The sequence below is a fragment of the Microcaecilia unicolor genome, chromosome 12 (assembly GCF_901765095.1).
Source record: "Microcaecilia unicolor chromosome 12, aMicUni1.1, whole genome shotgun sequence".
Lineage (NCBI taxonomy): Eukaryota > Metazoa > Chordata > Amphibia > Gymnophiona > Siphonopidae > Microcaecilia > Microcaecilia unicolor.
Genome location: NC_044042.1, coordinates 69,038,196 through 69,057,727, shown reverse-complemented (window position 1 = coordinate 69,057,727; position 19,532 = coordinate 69,038,196). Strand labels below are relative to the sequence as shown.

General features: G+C 45.5%; 1 protein-coding gene across 1 annotated transcript; it reads right to left on the bottom strand.

Moving 5' to 3' along the window:
- Positions 1–2,050: 2,050 nt before the first annotated feature.
- LOC115482270 (P43 5S RNA-binding protein-like) lies at positions 2,051–14,143 on the bottom strand. The gene is made up of 9 exons (XM_030221935.1): positions 13,905–14,143; positions 12,545–12,645; positions 12,182–12,275; positions 11,997–12,085; positions 11,023–11,096; positions 10,764–10,844; positions 6,098–6,327; positions 4,979–5,032; positions 2,051–2,933 (listed from the first exon to the last, which is right to left on the bottom strand). The coding sequence occupies exons 1-9, from the start codon at positions 14,031–14,033 to the stop codon at positions 2,685–2,687; spliced, it is 1,101 nt and encodes a 366-aa protein (XP_030077795.1). The 5' UTR covers positions 14,034–14,143; the 3' UTR covers positions 2,051–2,684.
- Positions 14,144–19,532: the final 5,389 nt, after the last annotated feature.

The window sequence follows — 19,532 nt, the reverse complement described above, 5'->3', positions numbered from 1 at the left end:
TGGCGCAGTGGTAGAGAAGAGGTTCAAGACATTGGATGATAGGGTAGTAGGGTCGATGGCCTGGAGATTCCTAGATAAATTGGTTAAAATGGGACGGGATTGAGCGGGAGGAAGTTTAAAGTGTGAAGGTTATTAGATGGTCAGAGAGGGGAAGATCTGAGGTAAAGGAATTGGAGGGAGAGCAGTTATAGGAGAAGATAAGATCAAGGCTGACCATTTTGGTGGTTAGGGGAAGTGGAGCATAGTTGAAGATTGGAGGATGTTAAGGGGAGGAACTGGGAGACGCAAGAGTTGGAAGGATCAGCAGCATGAATGTTAAAGTCACCAAGGAGGAGGGAGGGGGAGGAAGGAAAGCCAAGCGTCAAAGTCGCTGAAAAAGGATGAAAGGGGTTTATCAGGGGGACGATAAATAACTGCTATTCAAAGAGGCAAAGGAGTAAATAGGCAGATGGAGTGTACTTCAAAGGAAGAAAAACAGAGAGACTGAGGTGGAAGAAGAGATTGAAATTTGGAAGAGTGAGAGTAATAGACCACCACCGCGGCCAATAGGGCGAGGAGTATGGGAGAAGAGAACCACCATGGCAGAGGGCTGCGACTGAAGCAGAGTCATCAGGGCAGAGCAAAGTTTCAGTTATCACGAGCAGATGGACACAAATATCAACCAATGTGAACACACAACTCCACATATATTCAGAACTGTCTTACAGTATCTGCTTGCTATACTACTATCTTGTTTTCTCATCATCATGTTGCCCAAGATCCTTCTGCAACACTAAATGTCTATTTTCTAATATAATTCCACTATTCAAGATGTATTGTAAGCCACATTGAGCCTGCAAAGAGGTGGAAAAATGTGGGATACAAATGCAATAAATAAATGGAGGCTACAAGTGATAAAAAGGTCATGGATAAAGGAAAGTTTGTTGCAGATGGAGCAGGCATTCCGCAGGGTGCATGAGAAGGCAGAAAGATGGAATAGCCTTCTCCCTAGTCAGTGAAACTTATAATTTAGTTGAAGAGTTGAGCCTATATTTTATAAGAATATGGCCTGCCACACTTTCAACCAAGTCCAAACCGATCTGGACCTGTGATAGCTGGGATCAAGCTCTTATGGGGCTTTAAGAAACCAACAATTGAATGTACTAAACACAATGGAAATTACCTCCCTGGACACAGCCAGGAGTTTGCTCAATATTAGGGGGGAATGTACAAGCTCCCACAGAGCTGGCTCCTGTGATCCTAGCTACAAAGCCAACAGTATTAACCAATCAGTCTTGGGTGCCCATATTTGGGTCAGTGTTAAGAAAGGCCCACAGCTCTAGGAAGACTGGTCTCTGCCTTTAAAGTCCCAGGAGAAAACCTGCAGGGCCCTTAACTGGAGAGAAAGGCTGTAAACCACAGTTCAAGCCCACCTGTGGTGCCCTGGGCTCTCCCTGCTAATACAGATTCCCACAGAGCTGTCCTGTGCTCTTGTCAGTCAAGTAGCCAGAAGGTTCTTGTACACTTGACCCCCAGAGAGGACAGTGGAGTTGTCTCAAGTTTGTTTTTTTTTTAAGGTCTCTCTCTCTATTCCCTGCATACTCTGATTAGCTCACCATGTTACCTAGTCCCATACAGCTCAGTTAAGAATTAGAGCCAGAGCCCAAACACAGCAGACTCATGACCTGGGCAGCAGGCATATCATCATGGCATTAACTAGAAGAGCAAGATATGCAGCAACCTCTCCCTTTGCCCAAGATCTGAGTCATGTCTCAATGTCTGTAGGGTACCCCCCCCCCCCCCCCCCCCCGTAAGCACCATAAAAATCAGTGCTGTAAAATAGTGGTAGCACTCCAATCTTTCAAGTGCCCTCTCCCCCCACTGTTCCCATTTTGTGTCCTTTGGGACAAAGCAGACTCTTCCAATAACTTATGAGCTTTAAGCCCATTCCAGCAAGGAGCCCAGCTTTGGTGTGAAAGCTCTCTTCCTGCCATCAGGACTCCCCAACTATTTGCAGTTCCCCCTCCCCCACAGGCAGGGCATGGGTATACAGCACCATTTTAAAAGGTCAGCTCTGTGCACTCAGGCTCTCTGCCTTATGTTCATTTAAAAAGTACCATCTTTACCTTTTACTAACAGCTGAAAATCACAGTACCAGAAAAATATTATAACAGTCATTTATTCAGTGGGTAGAGCCTAGAGAGCAGTAAGGAGGGGGAAAAAAAAAAAAACATCTGCCCCTCAACTTCTGCATCGGAAACATATAAAAAAAAAACAGGTTTAGCAGAAATCCCTTCCCACTTTCACAAAAGTAAAGGACTCCACTTATTCTGGGGTACAGAACTTTCGACCCCATCTGGAGTAAATGAAATGAAAGCCAACTGAAAACTACCCTACAACTATGGTCCCAGACAGGAGCTTTCTAGTACACAAGCACTAAAAGCTGTAAATGTGTCTTAAGGCCAGCTAAAGTGAATTCAAACACTGCTTATGCTCAGAGTGCCCTCCCCTCACTATAAGAACCTGGGGGGTGGTGTACTCTGATGTACCCTTTTATAGTGCTGCACTTCCTGCCCAAACCAGCACTAGAACCTTGATCCCCAGTACCTGCCTCCAAGTCAACACAGCTATTACATACAACTTTACCCACCTCCCTCACCATAAATGTAACACTAACCCCTCAGCCCCTGGCCATCCTCCCACCTTCAGACTGTCTTTTCTGACCTCCTGCTCACAGGCAGATCAAAAAGTGACTGGAGATTGACCTCTAGCTCCACATAAGGGCGAAGCTTGCGTTCATTGAAAAGGCCGGATAGATCACTCTCCACTCTGGGCTTGGTGCGGAACAATAGCTTCTGGGCAAAAAGCCGAGTCAGGTTCTGCTCCACCAGTGCCTCCGGGCCTCTGCCACCACGAAGGCGCTTCTGCCACCTCATGCTCAGCTGTTGCCGCAGCTAGAAGGGAATCAGACAGTTACTACTGGTCCAGATAGCCTAGGCATGTTTCAGGCTGCGAGAAAGCCTCTTAGCTCACTGCAGCAAAAAAACACTTCTTTGCTTTCAAGACAAGCTGCCCTGCCTTCCTCTAAATTGAAATTTCAGTTCCTTGGAGTTGAATTTGGCATTTATAGTGCTGTTTAGAAAGCAGCAATACATAGTAAATGCCAACATTTATAGTCAAAGAACACAAGTCAAAACCTCAAAGACCTAGCTTTCTATAATACAAGACTTCCCTCATTCCCTACAGTATGCGGTATTGCATTTTTGTCTGCAGTCACAGTATTGGAAGGTGAACTAAGTCTCAATATGAAAGTGCAGTGGAATTTCCCCATCAGAAGTAGAATACCAGGAACACCTGTGCACCTTACCGGTCCTTTTAAAATTTTGACATTCCTGTTAGATCTGCTGCTTGGATACAAGTCTTAATTCCTTACAATATATAAGAACAAGATGCCTGACAGCAGGCTGTGTGTCACTCCGCATAAGGGGCAAAAAAACAACAAAAAAAAGGTTTATGGTGGTAAGGTTTATAAGAACATGCAAAGGAACAGCAATACTAGAGGCTTTGTTTACTAAGCGGCACTCTTTTTAGCCTGCACGCTAATTGCGCTAAAAAAATTACACGTACAGCGCAGCTTAGTTAATAGGGCCTCTAAATGTAAAACCACCAAGACAAATCTGAACATAAATACATAAAATTAAGTTAAAAACGGAGTACCCATTGTGTGTAAAAAATTACCACCTATCTGATCCAATAGTTGGTAAATTAGAACCACCATTGGAAAACATCCTACAGTTAAGATGACAGTGCAAACTTGCTAGCTCTCTATGCAGCCATAGTGAGAGACAGACACCCCATAGTTTTCTATACATTTAAAGCACCAAAAGTGGTCTTACCATTAAAGAGAAAATGTAATAAAGAGTAAATCAGGAGCCATCTCTCAATCAGAACTATATAGCTAAGAAACAAAAACCTTTAGAAAGGGTGTCTAAAAATCAACATTTAAAAACAGCAACACAGGAAATAAAAAAGCACACTTACTAGCTTTCACCAGCACAGCCTGTAGCACTTATCAATGGTTTCCAAACCTGGTCCTAGAGGAACACCAAAGTTTTCAGGATATACACAATGAATATTAAGACACTTGCTCGCACTGCATGTGAATCTCATGAATATTCATTGTGGATATCCTGAAAACCTGACTGGCTGGTGTGCCTCCAGGACCAGGTTTGGGAACCAATGACTTAAAAGCACAGGTCAAAAGGTGATTACCAAACAAAACCCCCAGATCTTGTCATGCCACACCACCACCTATCAACTATAGCCTAAGTGTGCGAAAACATTGGGGGACTGCTTAAAACCCCCCATTTAAAATAGCATATGAGGAGCAAGAAGCAACTTACTAGCTCATTCCAGCACCACAAAGCTTGCACCTAGTTGGTACGTACTCATTGCCACATTTTTACATGCTTGTGTGTTCATATTCATATTTTAACTACCCATAACAGTACTTTGTCTTATTGGTTTTGCTGTTCCTTTATTTGCATGATCTTGTGGTATTTTGTACTTTAATAAGGATAAATCACTTGGTATCAAATCATAAACAGTCTTTATCCCTGACACAGCCCTGCAAAGGGCAAAACACAGCCTGTGTCAGGCATCTGGTTCTTTTTACCTACTGTAGTGAAGTCTTATTCAGATCTGCTTCTTTGCTTTTACCACATTGGATCTTGCTGATCTGCCCTATTTATTTTTGGACTGTTATTGTATACCATTTGATGTTGTGTAGGCATAAAGCGGTATATTAAGTAATAAACTAGTCTTGTCCCCGCTGAAAGGTGCTTCGATGGCACTTCTGCAGTCATTGGGAAGCATCCCACAAGATGTGTTATGAAAGTGGCAGTGCCGAGAATCCCAACTGCTCCCCCTGCCCACGTCCCTTCTTAGATCAAAGTCTTGTGGCTACACACCACATCTGCATGAACAGCTCCATTTTTACCTTCAGTTTCTTCTTGTCTGGGTCATGGACAACAAGATGCCGCATTAAACTCTCCTGGAAAGAGAATGCCAGATGACTAGAACCAGGCCACATGAATAAAGTTAACCGACATACCACACAGAGCTCAGTCCCCCATGGATTTCTTCAAAGGTCATGGGTAATTTAGATGAACAAAGCACTAGAATGAGTTACTGCCTAAGGAGCAAAATTCCTGCTTTCAGGTATTAAGAGCAGGGACAGAGGCAAGGCCAGGTGGGCTAACAGGACAAGCCAATTAACTGCAGTGCTGCCACATCTTGCCCCCCTCCCCCCTATCCTAAATAGAAGGGGGTAGATGTGGCAGTACTCTAGCACAGGCCTGTGGTTAAAGACCCTACACCAGCACTGAATTTGCTTGTTCCCTTTAGACCCTGGAAGAGGGACAGCAATAGCAGTGCAGATCTGGAAGGAGGAAACTGAGCAGTGGAATAGGGGTGGGGAGGTGGGAAGAGGCAGCGGCGTAGCAAGGGGGGCTGCCACCTGGGGCAGGGCGGTTCGCCGTTGCACCCCCCTGGGTGCAACACGATGACATACACCCCCCCCCCCCAACCCAGTGCCTACCCTCCTTTAAAAAAATATCGGAAGGCAAGACGCAGCGCCTCACGCCTGCAAGTAAAAAATGTGGACCATCTCATCAGACCTTCTCTCGCTCTGTCTGTCCCACCCTTGCGGAAATAGGAAGTTGCGTCAGCGGACGGCGGGACAGAGGATGGGAAGGCCCGATGAGAATGTCCACATTTCGTTTACTTGCAGGCTCGAGGCGCTGCACCTCGGATTCCGATATTTTTTTAAAGGTAGGGAGCTGGTTGGACGGAGGAGGGTAGGCACTGGGTCGGGGGGGGGGGGGTGTCATAGTGCTGCACCCGGGGGGAGGGAGCTGGCAGGGAGCACCCCCCCCCCTGAGCTGACACCCGGGGCAGACCGCCCCTCCCCCCCTTGCTACGCCACTGGACCAGCCATAAAGGCTACTACTACTATTTAACATTTCTAAAGTGCTACTACAGGACAAGGATTAGTCTGAGCCACCTCCTAAAAAAAAAAAAAACAGTTTGGGTAGCTTTGATTCCAGTGTCCCCTTACCCGCATAGCGAAAGCCTTTGTACATCCTGGAAAGTAGCAGGGGTGTGTCAGCAGGTGCAGATGGTCTTTGCGAATGTGATGCTGCAGGCTGAAGACTGTGCTGTAACAAATCTCACAGCCATCCCATGGGCAAAGCAGGGCTACCTTCTGTTTGGCATGAGTGCGCTTGTGCCGGCACAGACTGCTACGATTCTGGAAGGTCTTCTCACAGCGTGTGCACTGGACCTGCACTGGGGAGGAACAGTATGCGTCACATGGCACAACAGAGCACCAGCACTCCCAGGAGGGCTTGAAGTAGCAAGGCCATAGCTACACCATGGCAAGGTACCTTAATCCCACAGATTTTGCCCTGATGGGGATTTTAGTCATGGGTATAGTTTTGGGGTGGTAAGGGGCATTGCACCCCCTCCAAACAGCTCATCACCTCCAGCATGTCCCCAAGTGGTGCATCTCCTCCCTCTTCCACCCCCCTCCTCTCCTCCACATTGCAGTCCTATCTTTCCAGGCTGCTGGCAGTGTTAGCTATGTAAGCATGCTGCTTTGGGCCTGCCCCAGAATCCTCTGCAGCCAGTGTTGCCAGGTGGGCGGTTTTACCGCCCAATTGGGCGGTTTTCCGCGACCCGCCGCGGGAAATTTTTGCCCGCGGCGGGTTGCGGTTTTTTGGGCTGTTTTTGGCCTTCAGGGCGGTTTTTTCGGCCACGGGGGGGGTGGGGTTAGTGACATTTTTGGGTGGGGTTAATGACGTTTTGGGCGGGGTTAGTGACGTGGGAGGCGGGGCCGATGACGTGGGAGGCGGGGCCGATGACGTGGGAGGCGGGGCCGATGACAGCGGGGGCGGGGTTGATGACAGCGGGGGCGGGGGTGTCAGGGGCGGGGTTTGTGTTTGGGCGGGTTTTGGGCTGTTTTTTGGGCTCCATCGGGCTGGAAAAAAATTTTCCACCTGGCAACCCTGTCTGCAGCATCCTGCCTAAGCAGAACAGGAAATTGCAACAGAGAAGGCTTCTGCTAACATTGCTAATGCTTCAAGTAGCCTGGAAAGAGGGAGATACTGGACCTCAAGGAGGTGGGGGTATGACCCACCCGTGGATGGGAAGGATGGGGACAGAGGGCAGATACTGAACAGGACAGAGGGAATGACAGACTGATAAAGAAAAGTCAAATAGATACTGGAAAGCAGAAGATGGACTACAGGGCGAGGGAAGGAACAGAAGATGGATGGGACTAGGGGATGTGGGGACAGGAAGAGGAAAAAAGCAGGAGATAGCAAATACTTGGCAGTTTTAGATATGAGTGGGGGTATATTGCAGGGGCGTAGCCAGCCTTCCGTGGGTGAGGGGTCCAGAGCCCGGGGGGAGGGGGGCACATTTTAGCCCTCCCCCCGGCGCCGCCCCCCCCCACCGCCGACATTGCCGCCCCCCCCTCCCGCCACAAACCCGCCGCCGCTGCAGCCTACCTTTACTTTTGCTGGCGGGGATCCCACTCCCCGCCAGCCGACTTCTTCTCAGTCGCTTCCTGCTCTTCAATTTGTTTGCTGACATCCTGCACGTTGTACGTGCAGGACGTCAGACTCAGAGAACAGCACGTACAATTACGTGTGCAGGACGTCAGCAAACAAATTGAAGAGCAGGAAGCGACTGAGAAGAAGACGTCGGCTGGCGGGGAGTGGGATCCCCCGCCAGCAAAAGTAAAGGTAGGCGGCGGCGGGGGCCCCGGCCCCCTCAGGCCCCACGTAGCTACGCCACTGGTATATTGATGGGTTGGGAGAATAAAGGAGGGTGTGAAATGAGGGATACAAGAAGAGGGGCAAGAAAAGAGGATAATGTGGGGAAAGGTTGATACAATGTGAATGACCCGAAGACTGGAGAGAGGATGAGAGGCAAATGTAAGCATTGAAAAGGGATGAAGTACTGGGAAGGGGTATGGGAGAAGAGGCTATGTCTCTGAAGGGGGGGGGGGTCGTCAAGTGAGGGTGGAAATGGGGTTAGAAATATGGTGAAAAAAAGGCTATTGGGCATGCAGTATAGGGTAACAGAAAAATGTCCGAGGCAAAAAGGAGAGACTGGGATGAAGCTGGGATTGAGGGTGATGAGGGCTAAGAGGGTGAATACAGAGGATGGGAATGAGGGACTAAGGAAGTGGGTGAAAGATAGAAGACTGGTTAACGGAGTGACAGAGGGGGCAATGCGAGTGCTGGAGAAGGAATGGTAAAAGGGTGAGAGAAAGTGGGGGGGAAAAAAACAAAATGAAAGATCAGTGCCACATATATGTAGAAAAGGAAGATGAGGAGAGAGAAGGGAAAAAAAACCTGGAAAAGAATTTAGAAGACCGACACATGGAGAGTGGAAGAGACTGGAACCAACCCAATTAGAAGAATAAAATGCTCAAAGGTAGTTTTTATTTAATGCATTTTAAGGACCATGATGTGCCTGCTTTGTAAAGGGTACATTTTTTTCTATTTTTGCACTACAGAGTATAGAGTTTGTAGTATTTACACTGCTTACAGAGTCATCTCAGTTTTATGTGCATGTTTTTTTGTGGTTCACAAGAGAGTCTGTCCACGTTCTTTATGTGACTGAGGTGACGGATTCTGCTAGTGTGTAGGAATGTGAACAGTACAGCTTGTTCGTTTTCCAGTAGCAGGCATATTGGTGCTCTAGGGTACAGTATAATATTTATAGCACTGTCTTTTCATAGGTGGGTTAGGGCTGTTGTGTTAAGTTTTCTGTATAGGTTTTGAGTTCCTTTTTACAGGGTTTTTGTCTGGCCCTATTTGAAAGCAGGCTCCAAGGCGCAAAAAAAAAAAAAAAAAAAAAAAATCAAAATCTGCATTGTGTATGCTGTTCCTGAGGTGGTATCACAATTTTGAATATTTTTATATGGCAAGTTGTAAGGGGGATAAAGCATTTAATCAGCTAAAATAACTGTTTACTATCTTAATGCAGTTCATGCTAGCTGATAAACTTGTGTGATCTTCAGCACGTAATTTTATCCAGCAATGTGCATGGACCTGGCTTGGCACTGAATAAAGCCAGCAGCAGTCAGCAAAACATTGCCATCAGCTATCGGGCCCAATACATCCGTTGGCAAGGGGTTGTGTTACCGATACCGAGATTAAACCAGAATCAAATTTTATTTAGTGTGGTGAATTCAGTTCAGCTCTGCACTCACTTGTTGCATGAGGAAGGGGTCTATTTTTCAGAGTTCCAGGCATCATAATTTAACTCATTTTTGTCGAGTATAATCAATGTTGGCTATTTTGTTTTGTACAGTTTGGGAATATAAACTGCATTTTTCCCCCTGGGGCAATTTCCTGAGTAGTGTTTAGAGTAAGGGGATCTCCTCACCCTACTTCCTGATCAGAGTTTTCAGGGGGCCTTTTCTTTTGGTTGCCTTGGGGGGGGGGGGGGGGAGGGCTCCCTGAGCCCATACGCCAGGCCCCCTCCCTGCCCATCTTCAAATCATTGCTCAAAGCCCACCTCTTCAATGTCGCCTTCGGCACCTAACCACTACATCTCTACTCAGGAAATCTAGACTGCCCCAACTTGACATTTTGTTCTTTAGATTGTAAGCTCCTTTGAGCAGGGACCGTCCTTCTTTGTTAACTTGTACAGCGCTGCGTAACCCTAGTAGCGCTCTAGAAATGTTAAGTAGTAGTAGGGTGAGAAAAAAAAAAAGTGTTGCCTATAAGAGGAAGGGGGAGAGGGAAAGTGCTGCCTGTTTGAGGGGAGGGGTTTCTATCCATGTGGCATGGTACAGGGAGCTGCTGGTAAGGAGGAAGAAAGCGGGAGGCTGTGGTGGTGTCAGACCTAGAAAAGGAGAGAAGGAAAACTCCTTGTTCTTCATGTGAATGTGAGGGGGCATAAGACGTTTCCCATGGTGTTGGCTCATTTCAGTTAATGAAATCTTCATTGTTTTGATATACTGGCTTCATATTTAGCATTTTAGTCTGGTACATTGTTTTAAACCATGAATATGTACGAGATGTATAAAAATGTCTATACTAATGTACCAAGCCACATCCTTCCCCACCCCCCCCCCCAATCAAATGAAGTGAACTGCACCCAATGTTTTTAGTGTTTCCTAATGAGTATGATCTGCTGCTGCTTCTTCTGCTCCTGCAGAGTAGACTGAAGTGTGAAGGTGCAAATGGGGAGCAAGGGCAGCCTATTCTTTAGAAAATTTGATTTTTCTGCAATTTATCTTACAATAAAGTTTAAGATTTCTGTAAACCATGTCTAAAGATTTTTTAAGCTCCAAAAATTAACTCATTCCATGTAGGCACCAACACTGCAAATGAGTTTACAGCTGCCCTGTAAAGTCACTCAGTGTCACTAAGAGACCTTGCTAAGAATGAGGTCATCTAGAGCAGGGGTGCTCAATGTCAGTCCAAGGTCTGCAACTGAATTGCTTTTTCAGGGATTTCTCTGATGAATATGCATGAGGTTATTTGCATAGAATGGAGGCATTTAGAGTGTTGGAACCTAAATGGAATCCTAAAAACCTAACTGGATTGCAGACCTTTAGGACCAACATTGAGCACCCCTGGTCTAGAGAACTCATGTACTATATAGCCTAATGGCTGGCTCCTGCTCCCATGAAATCACCTCTGTCCCATGTGGAGTGAGGTGTCCCCAGCACAGGTCACCAGCTTATTTCCTCTTCTTACCTGGGTGTGTCTGCAGGTGCTTGACATGTTCACTCCATGTCCCAGAGCTCACCTTACACTCGCTCACAGGGCAGACATAACCTAGGGAGAGCGGAGTATCCAGCATCAAACCACATATGCCTCCCACTCAGTAACAAAAAGCTAAGCCAACCAGCACAGTGGTAAAAAAACAAAACCAGCAATCCCACTTGCTGCAGCTACTACCTTTGCATGCACTACATTGGGTGGTGGGGGAGGCGCATAGAGAACAGACGTTTACCCTTGTGCTTTCTCCCATGGGCTTTGTAGCTCCTCTTACTGTCAAACTTCTGTTCACAGCCAGGTTCTTGACACCTGTTAAGCAGGAAAGCCATTTAAAGATGATGAATACTGGAAGGGAGCCGGTTCTGAACTTCAGATCTTTAAACGTGTGATTTTATTACTCCCCATACACTTGCAGAAAACCAATAATCTTAAGCCACTCAAGAGTTAACCCAGCAGTAGAAAAATTAAATACTAGCCCATATGGCCTATCCACTATGCCCACTAATGTACAACCCCCTCCCCCCCCCCCCAAAAAAAAACATATCCACGAACAAGACTTCCTAACAAACTGACATCTGCCCCATCAATAAGCCTGTCCAGGTAGGACTCATGCAAGGCTATTACCATTGCACCTCTCCCCCCAACCTTCAGACACCTAGGGCCCTTTCAAAGTTTTGGGAATTAAATCAGGATCACAACACCCCACCTCCTACAGAGCAATCCTGTAAAATGTGTGTTTGTGTATATATCTATTCCATCGAGAAAGGAGGTAATTAACATTTTACGTAGTTAAGTCTAAATAGGCACTTTTCATACAGATGGTACAGGTAAATGTGTCTTTATACAAAAAAAAAAAGCCAAACACTAATTTATATCCACAGTAAGATAAGTGTTCTCAGCTCTACCCTGAACCACCCCAAGACATCTATATGCAGTGCATGTCTTAACAAGTGTTTTAAGTATACATGTGAACTGTCCCCATGCTTTACACAATAGAACACAGTTATGGACAATAAGTCCAAAAGCCAGTAAACAAGGTAAATAAGCTATATTAGCCTTTCTGTGATTCTTTGGCATTTGAGTGGCTTCACAATTGTTTTACTTTGAGTAGAGCTGCTTTTTGCCTCCCCAGAAGCTATCAACTATTAGACACATGGTCATCCAGGTTAAGTCATCCCTACCCCACTATCAAAAGCAATTGTTACTCACTGAAACAGTACTGCTCGGCCGTGCTCCATTAGGTGATTTTTCAAAGCTGCCTTTTTCTGAAATGCCTGGTCACAACCTGGTGCATCACACTAGTCACAGGAAAGACAACATCTTACACACTATGAAATACACATCATCAAATTTTCATCCCTGAGTTTAAGACCTGCTCCTCTCCCCATCCTCACCTTCAGTGGCTCACTTTCTCCATGTGAATGTCTGACGTGCCTCTCCAAGTGTACCCGTGTCACAAAGGCAGCCTCACAGCTGGCAAGCGAACACCTGGCAAAGAGTGTCATGAGAAGTTAAGCTAGAGAGCCTTAAGGCAGTGGTTCCCAAACCTAGTCCTGGAGACAACCCCAGCCAGTCATGTTTTCAGAATAGTCAATGAATATTCATGAGAGATCTGCATATGCATGCAAATCTCTCATGGATATTCATTGTAGATATCCTGAAAACCCGACTGGTTGGGGTGTCTCCAGGACCAGGTTTGGGAACCACTGACAAGTGTAAACCCCCACACAAGACCCTTCTTTTCCAGCACTACCCACCTGTGTGGCTTTTCTCCAGAATGCTGCAGTTTGTGTCGCCGTAGATGAGAGCGGTGGGAAAAACACCCACTACAGCCCTCCTGGTCACAGGTTAATGGCTTCTATAAGAGAAAAGCAAACCTATTGAGCACCCCTCAACACTACCCAGCGTCAACAAGTGTTAATAAAGCACCCCTTGTGCCTTGTATTTTCTTCTGGATTGCCCTAACTCAGATCCATCTTTCTAAGCCACACATACATCACTGCTATAGTAACAGCCAGCCCATCCCGTCTACCCAGCACCACTTTTAGGACAGAATTAAAGATATTGGGACTAATTTTGGATACAGATCTTTATTTTTATAATTATGTGGCTCTGTTACAAAAAAAGCCATCTTCCTTTAAGATGACTGAGAAAAGTAAAACATTGTTTTGAACCGGTGTAATTTAAATTGAACAGACACCTGATTATTGTTATGTACTCTTTGTGGGCTACACAAACTTTTGAAGAGGTTGCAGAACACGTCAATTAGATTGGTTTCTTCAGCAGGAAAGTTTGATAGGGTGACCTAGAGACCATTGGTTACCATTTCAGGCTATAGATTACTTTATAATTTATATGATTATTTGTAATATACTACATGGCTTTTGGCACCACAATTTTTGGTCCTACATTTATCTTAAGTGTGTTAGATATAGGAAACTGTTTCAATCCTCTCTCTTTTACAGAAAGAATGATCAATTATGGAATGATTGTCCTGCAAGCATCAGATCTCAACCTTTTGCTGTTTTGGAAATTTTTAAAGACACAGTAGTATTTCAGAAATTTGTATTAAGTATTTAGAGGTATGATCTTTTAGTTTTAAATGTTTGCTGTTTCTATTGCATTTTCCCCAGGTATGCCTGGCTTCTTTTCATTTGTAAACTGCATAGGAGTTGATAAAGGTATTTTATATATAGCTAAGGTTAGAGAATTAAGTCATACATTAGAGTTAAATCATATATTAATTGGCAGAAAGCAAAGGATAGGAGTGGCTCAGCCCAGTGAGTTAACTCCAGTTTGAATGAGTTTTCTACCCTTCAAACCTCCAACAACTAGAGAAAAATGGGGGGGGGGGGGGGCCTTCTCTTTGTCCTACTGCCTAGAATATGCCTCATCAACAGATTAGGGAAAGATATAACAGCTTCCAGAGAGGTTTTAAAAAATCTACATATCAAGAACACATTAGCAGAGAAACAAAAATACAAGTTTATTACAACCACCTCAATAAATACCCCTCACTCATTCGGCCAGGGAAGCCGATCTTTCAGTTAGCTTTCCTCATCTTGTTTGCTCCTGGGGTCTGCAGAGCTGAACAAATCCACCCTAATCCACACTCACCTGCCCAGCGTGAGCCCACAAGTGCTCCTGCAGTTTCCAGGCTCGCGAGAAAGACGCTCTGCATCCCCCCAGGGTACAGGGGAAGCCCTTTGTGTTTCGGACAGGACCATCCTCTTCCCGCTTTACCATCCTGCTATTTCTCCTGCCCCTCTGGCCTGAGCCGCCTTTATAAAGTACCACCAGCTGCAGCACATTCAGATCTGGATACCGAGACAAGGAAAGCTCATAGGGCGCTTTCCTTTTCCATGCTGATTACTCCAGGATAAAGTCAAAGGCACCTGTTGCGGGACTCTGCAGGTGCCGCAGATCCTGTCATTAGATAGAGATATAACGAGCTGATACACTTGTAAGGAGCTCCTGACCTCTGGCGGCAATAAGCAGAACTGTAGGGAGAAGGGCCAGACTGCGGGAGTTTGAGCATTGAGGGCGTCTCTTACTCCCACTCCAGGGGCTCTGCACAGAACACGATCACTCCCACACATCCTTCAAGACTTACACTGCAGAGCTCTAGCATTAATTAGTAACTAGTCTAGAAGAACGTTGAGATCACTCCTATACCAGGGTGTATTGGAGGCCAGGTTCATTCCCATGTTTATAGACAAACTAGTAAAAAAAGGCCCGTTTGTTAGAAATGAAACGGGCGCTAGCAAGGTTATATTCATATGTTAATTGTTCTTAACCAAACAGTTCATAGTAAAGTGCTATAATGAGATGGAGTAATTGTGAAGGGTGTATAATGTGGAAGATTGTTCATGAGTATGACATTTTTTTCCCCTGTTAATTGTATTTAATGTGTTGCCCTGTGGTACCCCCATGTCCACCAACCGTTGTTTTTCCTGTGGGTTTTTTTTCTTTTAAGTTTAATTGACCCAATGTATTTGTCTGTGTGTTTGCGCTCTCACCCTATGTTCATCAACCATCCTATTTGTGTGTGACAGAGAGATACAGTGTGACAGAGTGTGTGTGTGTGGGGGTCCAGCTTCCATGACCCTCTTCTTCCCTTCCGGATGAGGTGCAGGCAGGCCCCCCTCTGCCATCCGAGGTGCAGTCCCCCTTTTGTTTGGAGTTCCAGACCCCAGAGAGAGAGAGACAGACTGTGTGTGAGAGTGGGCACAGAGAATGAAAAACTCTGTGTGTGTGACAGAGTGTTTGTGGGGGTCTAAGTTCCATGACCCCCTCCTTCCCTTCCTCTCCTTCCATCTGATGTGTGTGGGCAGGACCACAGGAGGCGGTCATTGAGACAGAGTGTATGTGTGTGTGTGTCTGAGTGTGAGACAGAGGGAGTGAGAGTGTGTGTGTGGAACTGAGTTCCATGACCCCCTCCTTCCATTGCTCTCCTTCAGTCTGAGGTGCAGGCCCCACCCCCTCCCTCTTCGGTCTGACTTGGACAGGGAACAGTGAAGTTAGCGATGGTCCCCTCCCTCCTTACCGTTCCATATTTCAGCGCGAATTGGCCAGCACAGCGGTAACTGTGTAGGGAGGGTGTTCAGCGCGTCTCAGCCGTCAGGCAGTCTCGTCTCGAGCCTTTTTTTTTTTTTTTTGGCGGTCAACTATTTTCGCGATGCAGTTGTGCGGAGGGGGGGGGGGGGTCTTCACGCCCAGTTTTTTGTATATCGATTGAAGAAGTTCGCATGGGTTTGGCATGTTTTGGTTTTTTTTTAGTCCGTTTTTGGCTGGCGCTATTTTGTGATTGGGCACATTGGTTCGTGACGCTTCCGGGAGTGGGAGACGTCATCATGTCAGGAGATGGGTGCAGGAGCACGAACGCTTCAAGGTTTTTGTCCACGCAGCCAACTTCAGAACGTTGGAGGTGCTTTTTATTATATAGGAAATTAACCTAGCTGAGGATTACTGGATGTTGCAGGGCCGGACTCAGTTCAGCAGAGAAGTGCAGTTCCGCTGTGGATTCAGCTAAAATCACTCTGCTCAGTTACCTGCCAAACCAGGAACAAAACCAGTGGATGAAATGAATGAATTGGCTTGTAAACTCCCATCTCTTTCAGGAAGGAAGAAAGGCAACAGGGCAGCCAGTTAATTGCCAACAAATATGACTGATTAGTTTTTGACAGCATTCACTACTAATTCCCAGCACTTGGGGGGGGGGGGGGGGGGGTTGCTGTGCTAGCAGATTGAACTACAAATTCTAAGTAGAAAAGGACCTTTTTAACACAGCACATGTGATACCATACCTAGCAGCTCATCCCGATCCTTCCTTCAACAAGGACAATACCCACATCAGACTAACAGCCCTTAAGCTTCTGCACTTCAGGAAGGTTATAGACAGGACATTTCTGTAGTTACAGAGCTGCCAAATTGCCCAGTTCCAGGAGGGAGATTTGAGGTTAGTCCTGGACTTCTGAAAACCCTATTATGTTGTACTATGGGACCTAACACAAATAAAAAAGGTGAACCAATGGTTCTTCTTCCACTTAGCAGTACATGAAGAAAACTTACGTAAAACCATAGGTTTCCTCTCTTGCATTATTCACTCATGCAGCCAAAAACCACTGCCATTTGTGATTATATTTATTCAGATGAGCTTTTATAGAAAAGGAAGGAGCTAAGGGTGACCTGTGTAGGTACAGTATGTTTCCCTGTCCTGTCAGGGTTTACAATCTATAATTTGTACCTGAGGCAATGAAGGATTAAAGTGATCTACCCAAGTTCACAAGGAGTGGATGATTTTGCTCACACCTTTTTCAGTAGTAGCTCAAGGTGAGTTACATTCAGGTACACTGGATATTTCTCTGTCCCAGGAGGGCTCACAATCTAAGTTTGTACCTGAGGCAAGGAGAAATTAGATCTTACCTGCTAATTTGCTTTCCTTTAGTCCCTCCGGACCGGACCAGGATTGGACTGTTGGGTTGTGCCCGCCTACCAGCAGGTGGAGACTGAGAAAAAACTCTGACTCTAGAGAGCCATTAGGAGCCTTGGCCATGTGACCTTAGCCTCAGTATTTGAATAACAAAGCAGGAAAGAAAGAAAGAACTTCTGTGCCGTATGGAATCCTAGCAGCCACAAATTCCTCGGCAAAACCGAGTACTAGAGCTCACCAGCAACTCTCACCAGAGAAGTGGCATGGCCCATTCGTATTAGAGCTCGCCAGCAACTCTCACCAGAGAAGTGGCATGGCCCATTCATATTAGAGCTCACCAGTAACTCTCACCAGAGAAGTGGTATGACTCACTTAAGGTTTCATATATATTCCATCAACTGAGCTCACCAGCAACTCTCGGCAGAGAAGTGGTATGACATATTTAAGGCTTTATATATATTCCAGCAACTGAACTCACCAGCAACTCTCACCAGAGAAGTGGTATGACATATTTAAGGCTTTATATATATTCCAGCAACTGAACTCACCTGCAACTCTCACCAGAGAAGTGGTATGACCCATTAAGGTTTTATATATATTCCAGCAACCGAGCTCACCAGCAACCACCAGAGAAGTGGTATGGATCACACAAAGTCTTTTTTTTTTTGTTGTTTTTTTGTTTTTTAAACATTCCACGTGTGGTAAAGGAACAAATACACTTCCAAACTTAATAAAAGAATCTAAAGAGTTGATAGAACATGGGAGGGGCCTGGTCCGGTCCGGAGGGACTAAAGGAAAGCAAATTAGCAGGTAAGATCTAATTTCTCCTTCCTTAGCATCCCTCCGGACCGGACCAGGATTGGACTGTTGGGAAGTACCAAAGCAGTAATCTTACGGGAGGGACAGACATTGAGAATGTGGTAGAGTCCCTGAAGACACCCAAACTAGGATGAATACGAAGCCAAAGCTTGACGATCCAAGAACCGCCAATAAACTAAATAGAATGACTACAAAGCAAAAAAGCTGAAGCTGAAAAGTCCAAGCGACGCTGAACATTGTCCCCTACCAAGTGGCCGCTATATATTGTCCCCTACCGCACTATCAGTGCAGCGCAAAGGACAGAGAGACTCGAGAAAAAACGACTGAAAGAAGGATGACAAAGGTAGAAGCAGAGCCGCCTGGCAACAAAAAACTGCAATGAATCTACCTCAGCTGAGAAAGTGGAAACCGAAATCCTGAAGTACAATACTCCAGATATTGTAGACTATTGCTGACCTAGCAACAGATTGGAAGTATGTAAAGCCTGTCAGTGAGAAAGTACCTGATCACTAGAAGCTAAATAGGTAAAAACAAGAATGCAGTTAAATACTATGCAGAAGAAGAAGGTACCTAAATCCTTGCTGCAAACTAGACTGAAGGTCCAAATAAACTGACAGCCGCTGCAGTTACCCAACATGAAAAAAAAAAAAAACATATCTCAGAGCGCAATTCAACTGAGAGAGAAAGAATCATCTGTAGCTGTTGCCTCTGCAAGCCAATCACCTGAGACTCTTGTCGTAGACCCCAATTAGTGAAAACGGGAATAAATCAACAGTAGACACTTGTTAGTACCTTTCATCTGTTAGAAACATATAGAAGTCCATAAAACACTACACAGTTCCAGGAACAACATGTATAGAATGTTTGTACGTTTAGGAATCTAGCCAGGTGCTCATGGTCTGGATTGGCTGTGGACCGAAAGGTGGGCTCGATAGGACCTTTGAGCTTTTCCCAGTGTGGAATTAAATATGTACTTATGTAGTAGAACTATAAATATACATATATATTTTCACAGATGCAGCCATCAAAAAACTGGTCACTGTGTATATGCTCTCGGCATACCTGCAGGAAGAATGCTCAATCTCAACCACCAGACCACTAGTGAGAATACAGAGGCCAACTGAGCGGAGGGATTCCATCAGAGATAAATATCTGGATACGAGAGGGCATCTATCTCTGCCGCTGACAAGTCTTTTTAGCAAGAGAGTAAGCGAGGCACATGGAAGGTCAGAGCGAAAAGAAATAGTTGTAGAACTGGGACCTCCCCTTAAGGTACTATCCACTGAGAACTTTTTTTTTTTTTTTTTCAATGGTCACGAAATTGACAGAGTGAAAAGCTGCCCAAAAAAGACTACCGAGACTCCAAAGCGAATGAAGAAAAAATTCCTTCTTGGGAGCTAGAAAGTAAAATTTTACTCTGCAAAATAGAGCAAGGTAATGGCCGAAGGCCCAAGAACATCCAGAGAAAACAGAAAGTGGGACGCTTGTAGAGAAGACAAAAACAGTCTGCGCCAACTTGACTAAACAAAGAGAGAAAAAATAGAAACATGCTATGAAATCTAATGAGATCACACGAGAGCTCAAAAGAGAGACCTGGCTACATGCACCCCATAACCTAGGGTGTGCCCGAAATGCACCACCCGTTGCTTGACCTGACAACTCTGCCAATAAGACTGTCTGTAATGAACCAGACATCTATGGAAAGGATTGAAACGACGAGACGTAGTTTCATGAGCGCCACTGCTACTACGACCATAACTTAAGAAAAAAGTGCGCGGAGCCGACGCGAGGACCGAAGAGCAGGGCAAGAAAACTGGTAATGAGGACCTTATCATCCTCGTATCACGGACATTACTCCTCCTATACTGAGATGTACTAAGATGTACCGACCCACATCCATAAGAAATGAATGTGGTACTTGCAACCTGGATTGACCACAACTGAGAACAGGATGCTGGGCTTAATGGACTCTTAGACTTTCCCCGTATGACCAT

Bases quoted from the DNA above. Each gene is read 5' to 3' on its own strand.
- LOC115482270 (XM_030221935.1), bottom strand. From the start codon at position 14,033: ATGGTAAAGCGGGAAGAGGATGGTCCTGTCCGAAACACAAAGGGCTTC. The intron at 12,276-12,544 runs GTGGGTAGTGCT...ACTCTTTGCCAG, and splicing joins TCTGGAGAAAAGCCACACAG to GTGTTCGCTTGCCAGCTGTG. The intron at 6,328-10,763 runs GTAAGAAGAGGA...GTTCCTCCCCAG, and splicing joins GCACCTGCAGACACACCCAG to TGCAGGTCCAGTGCACACGC.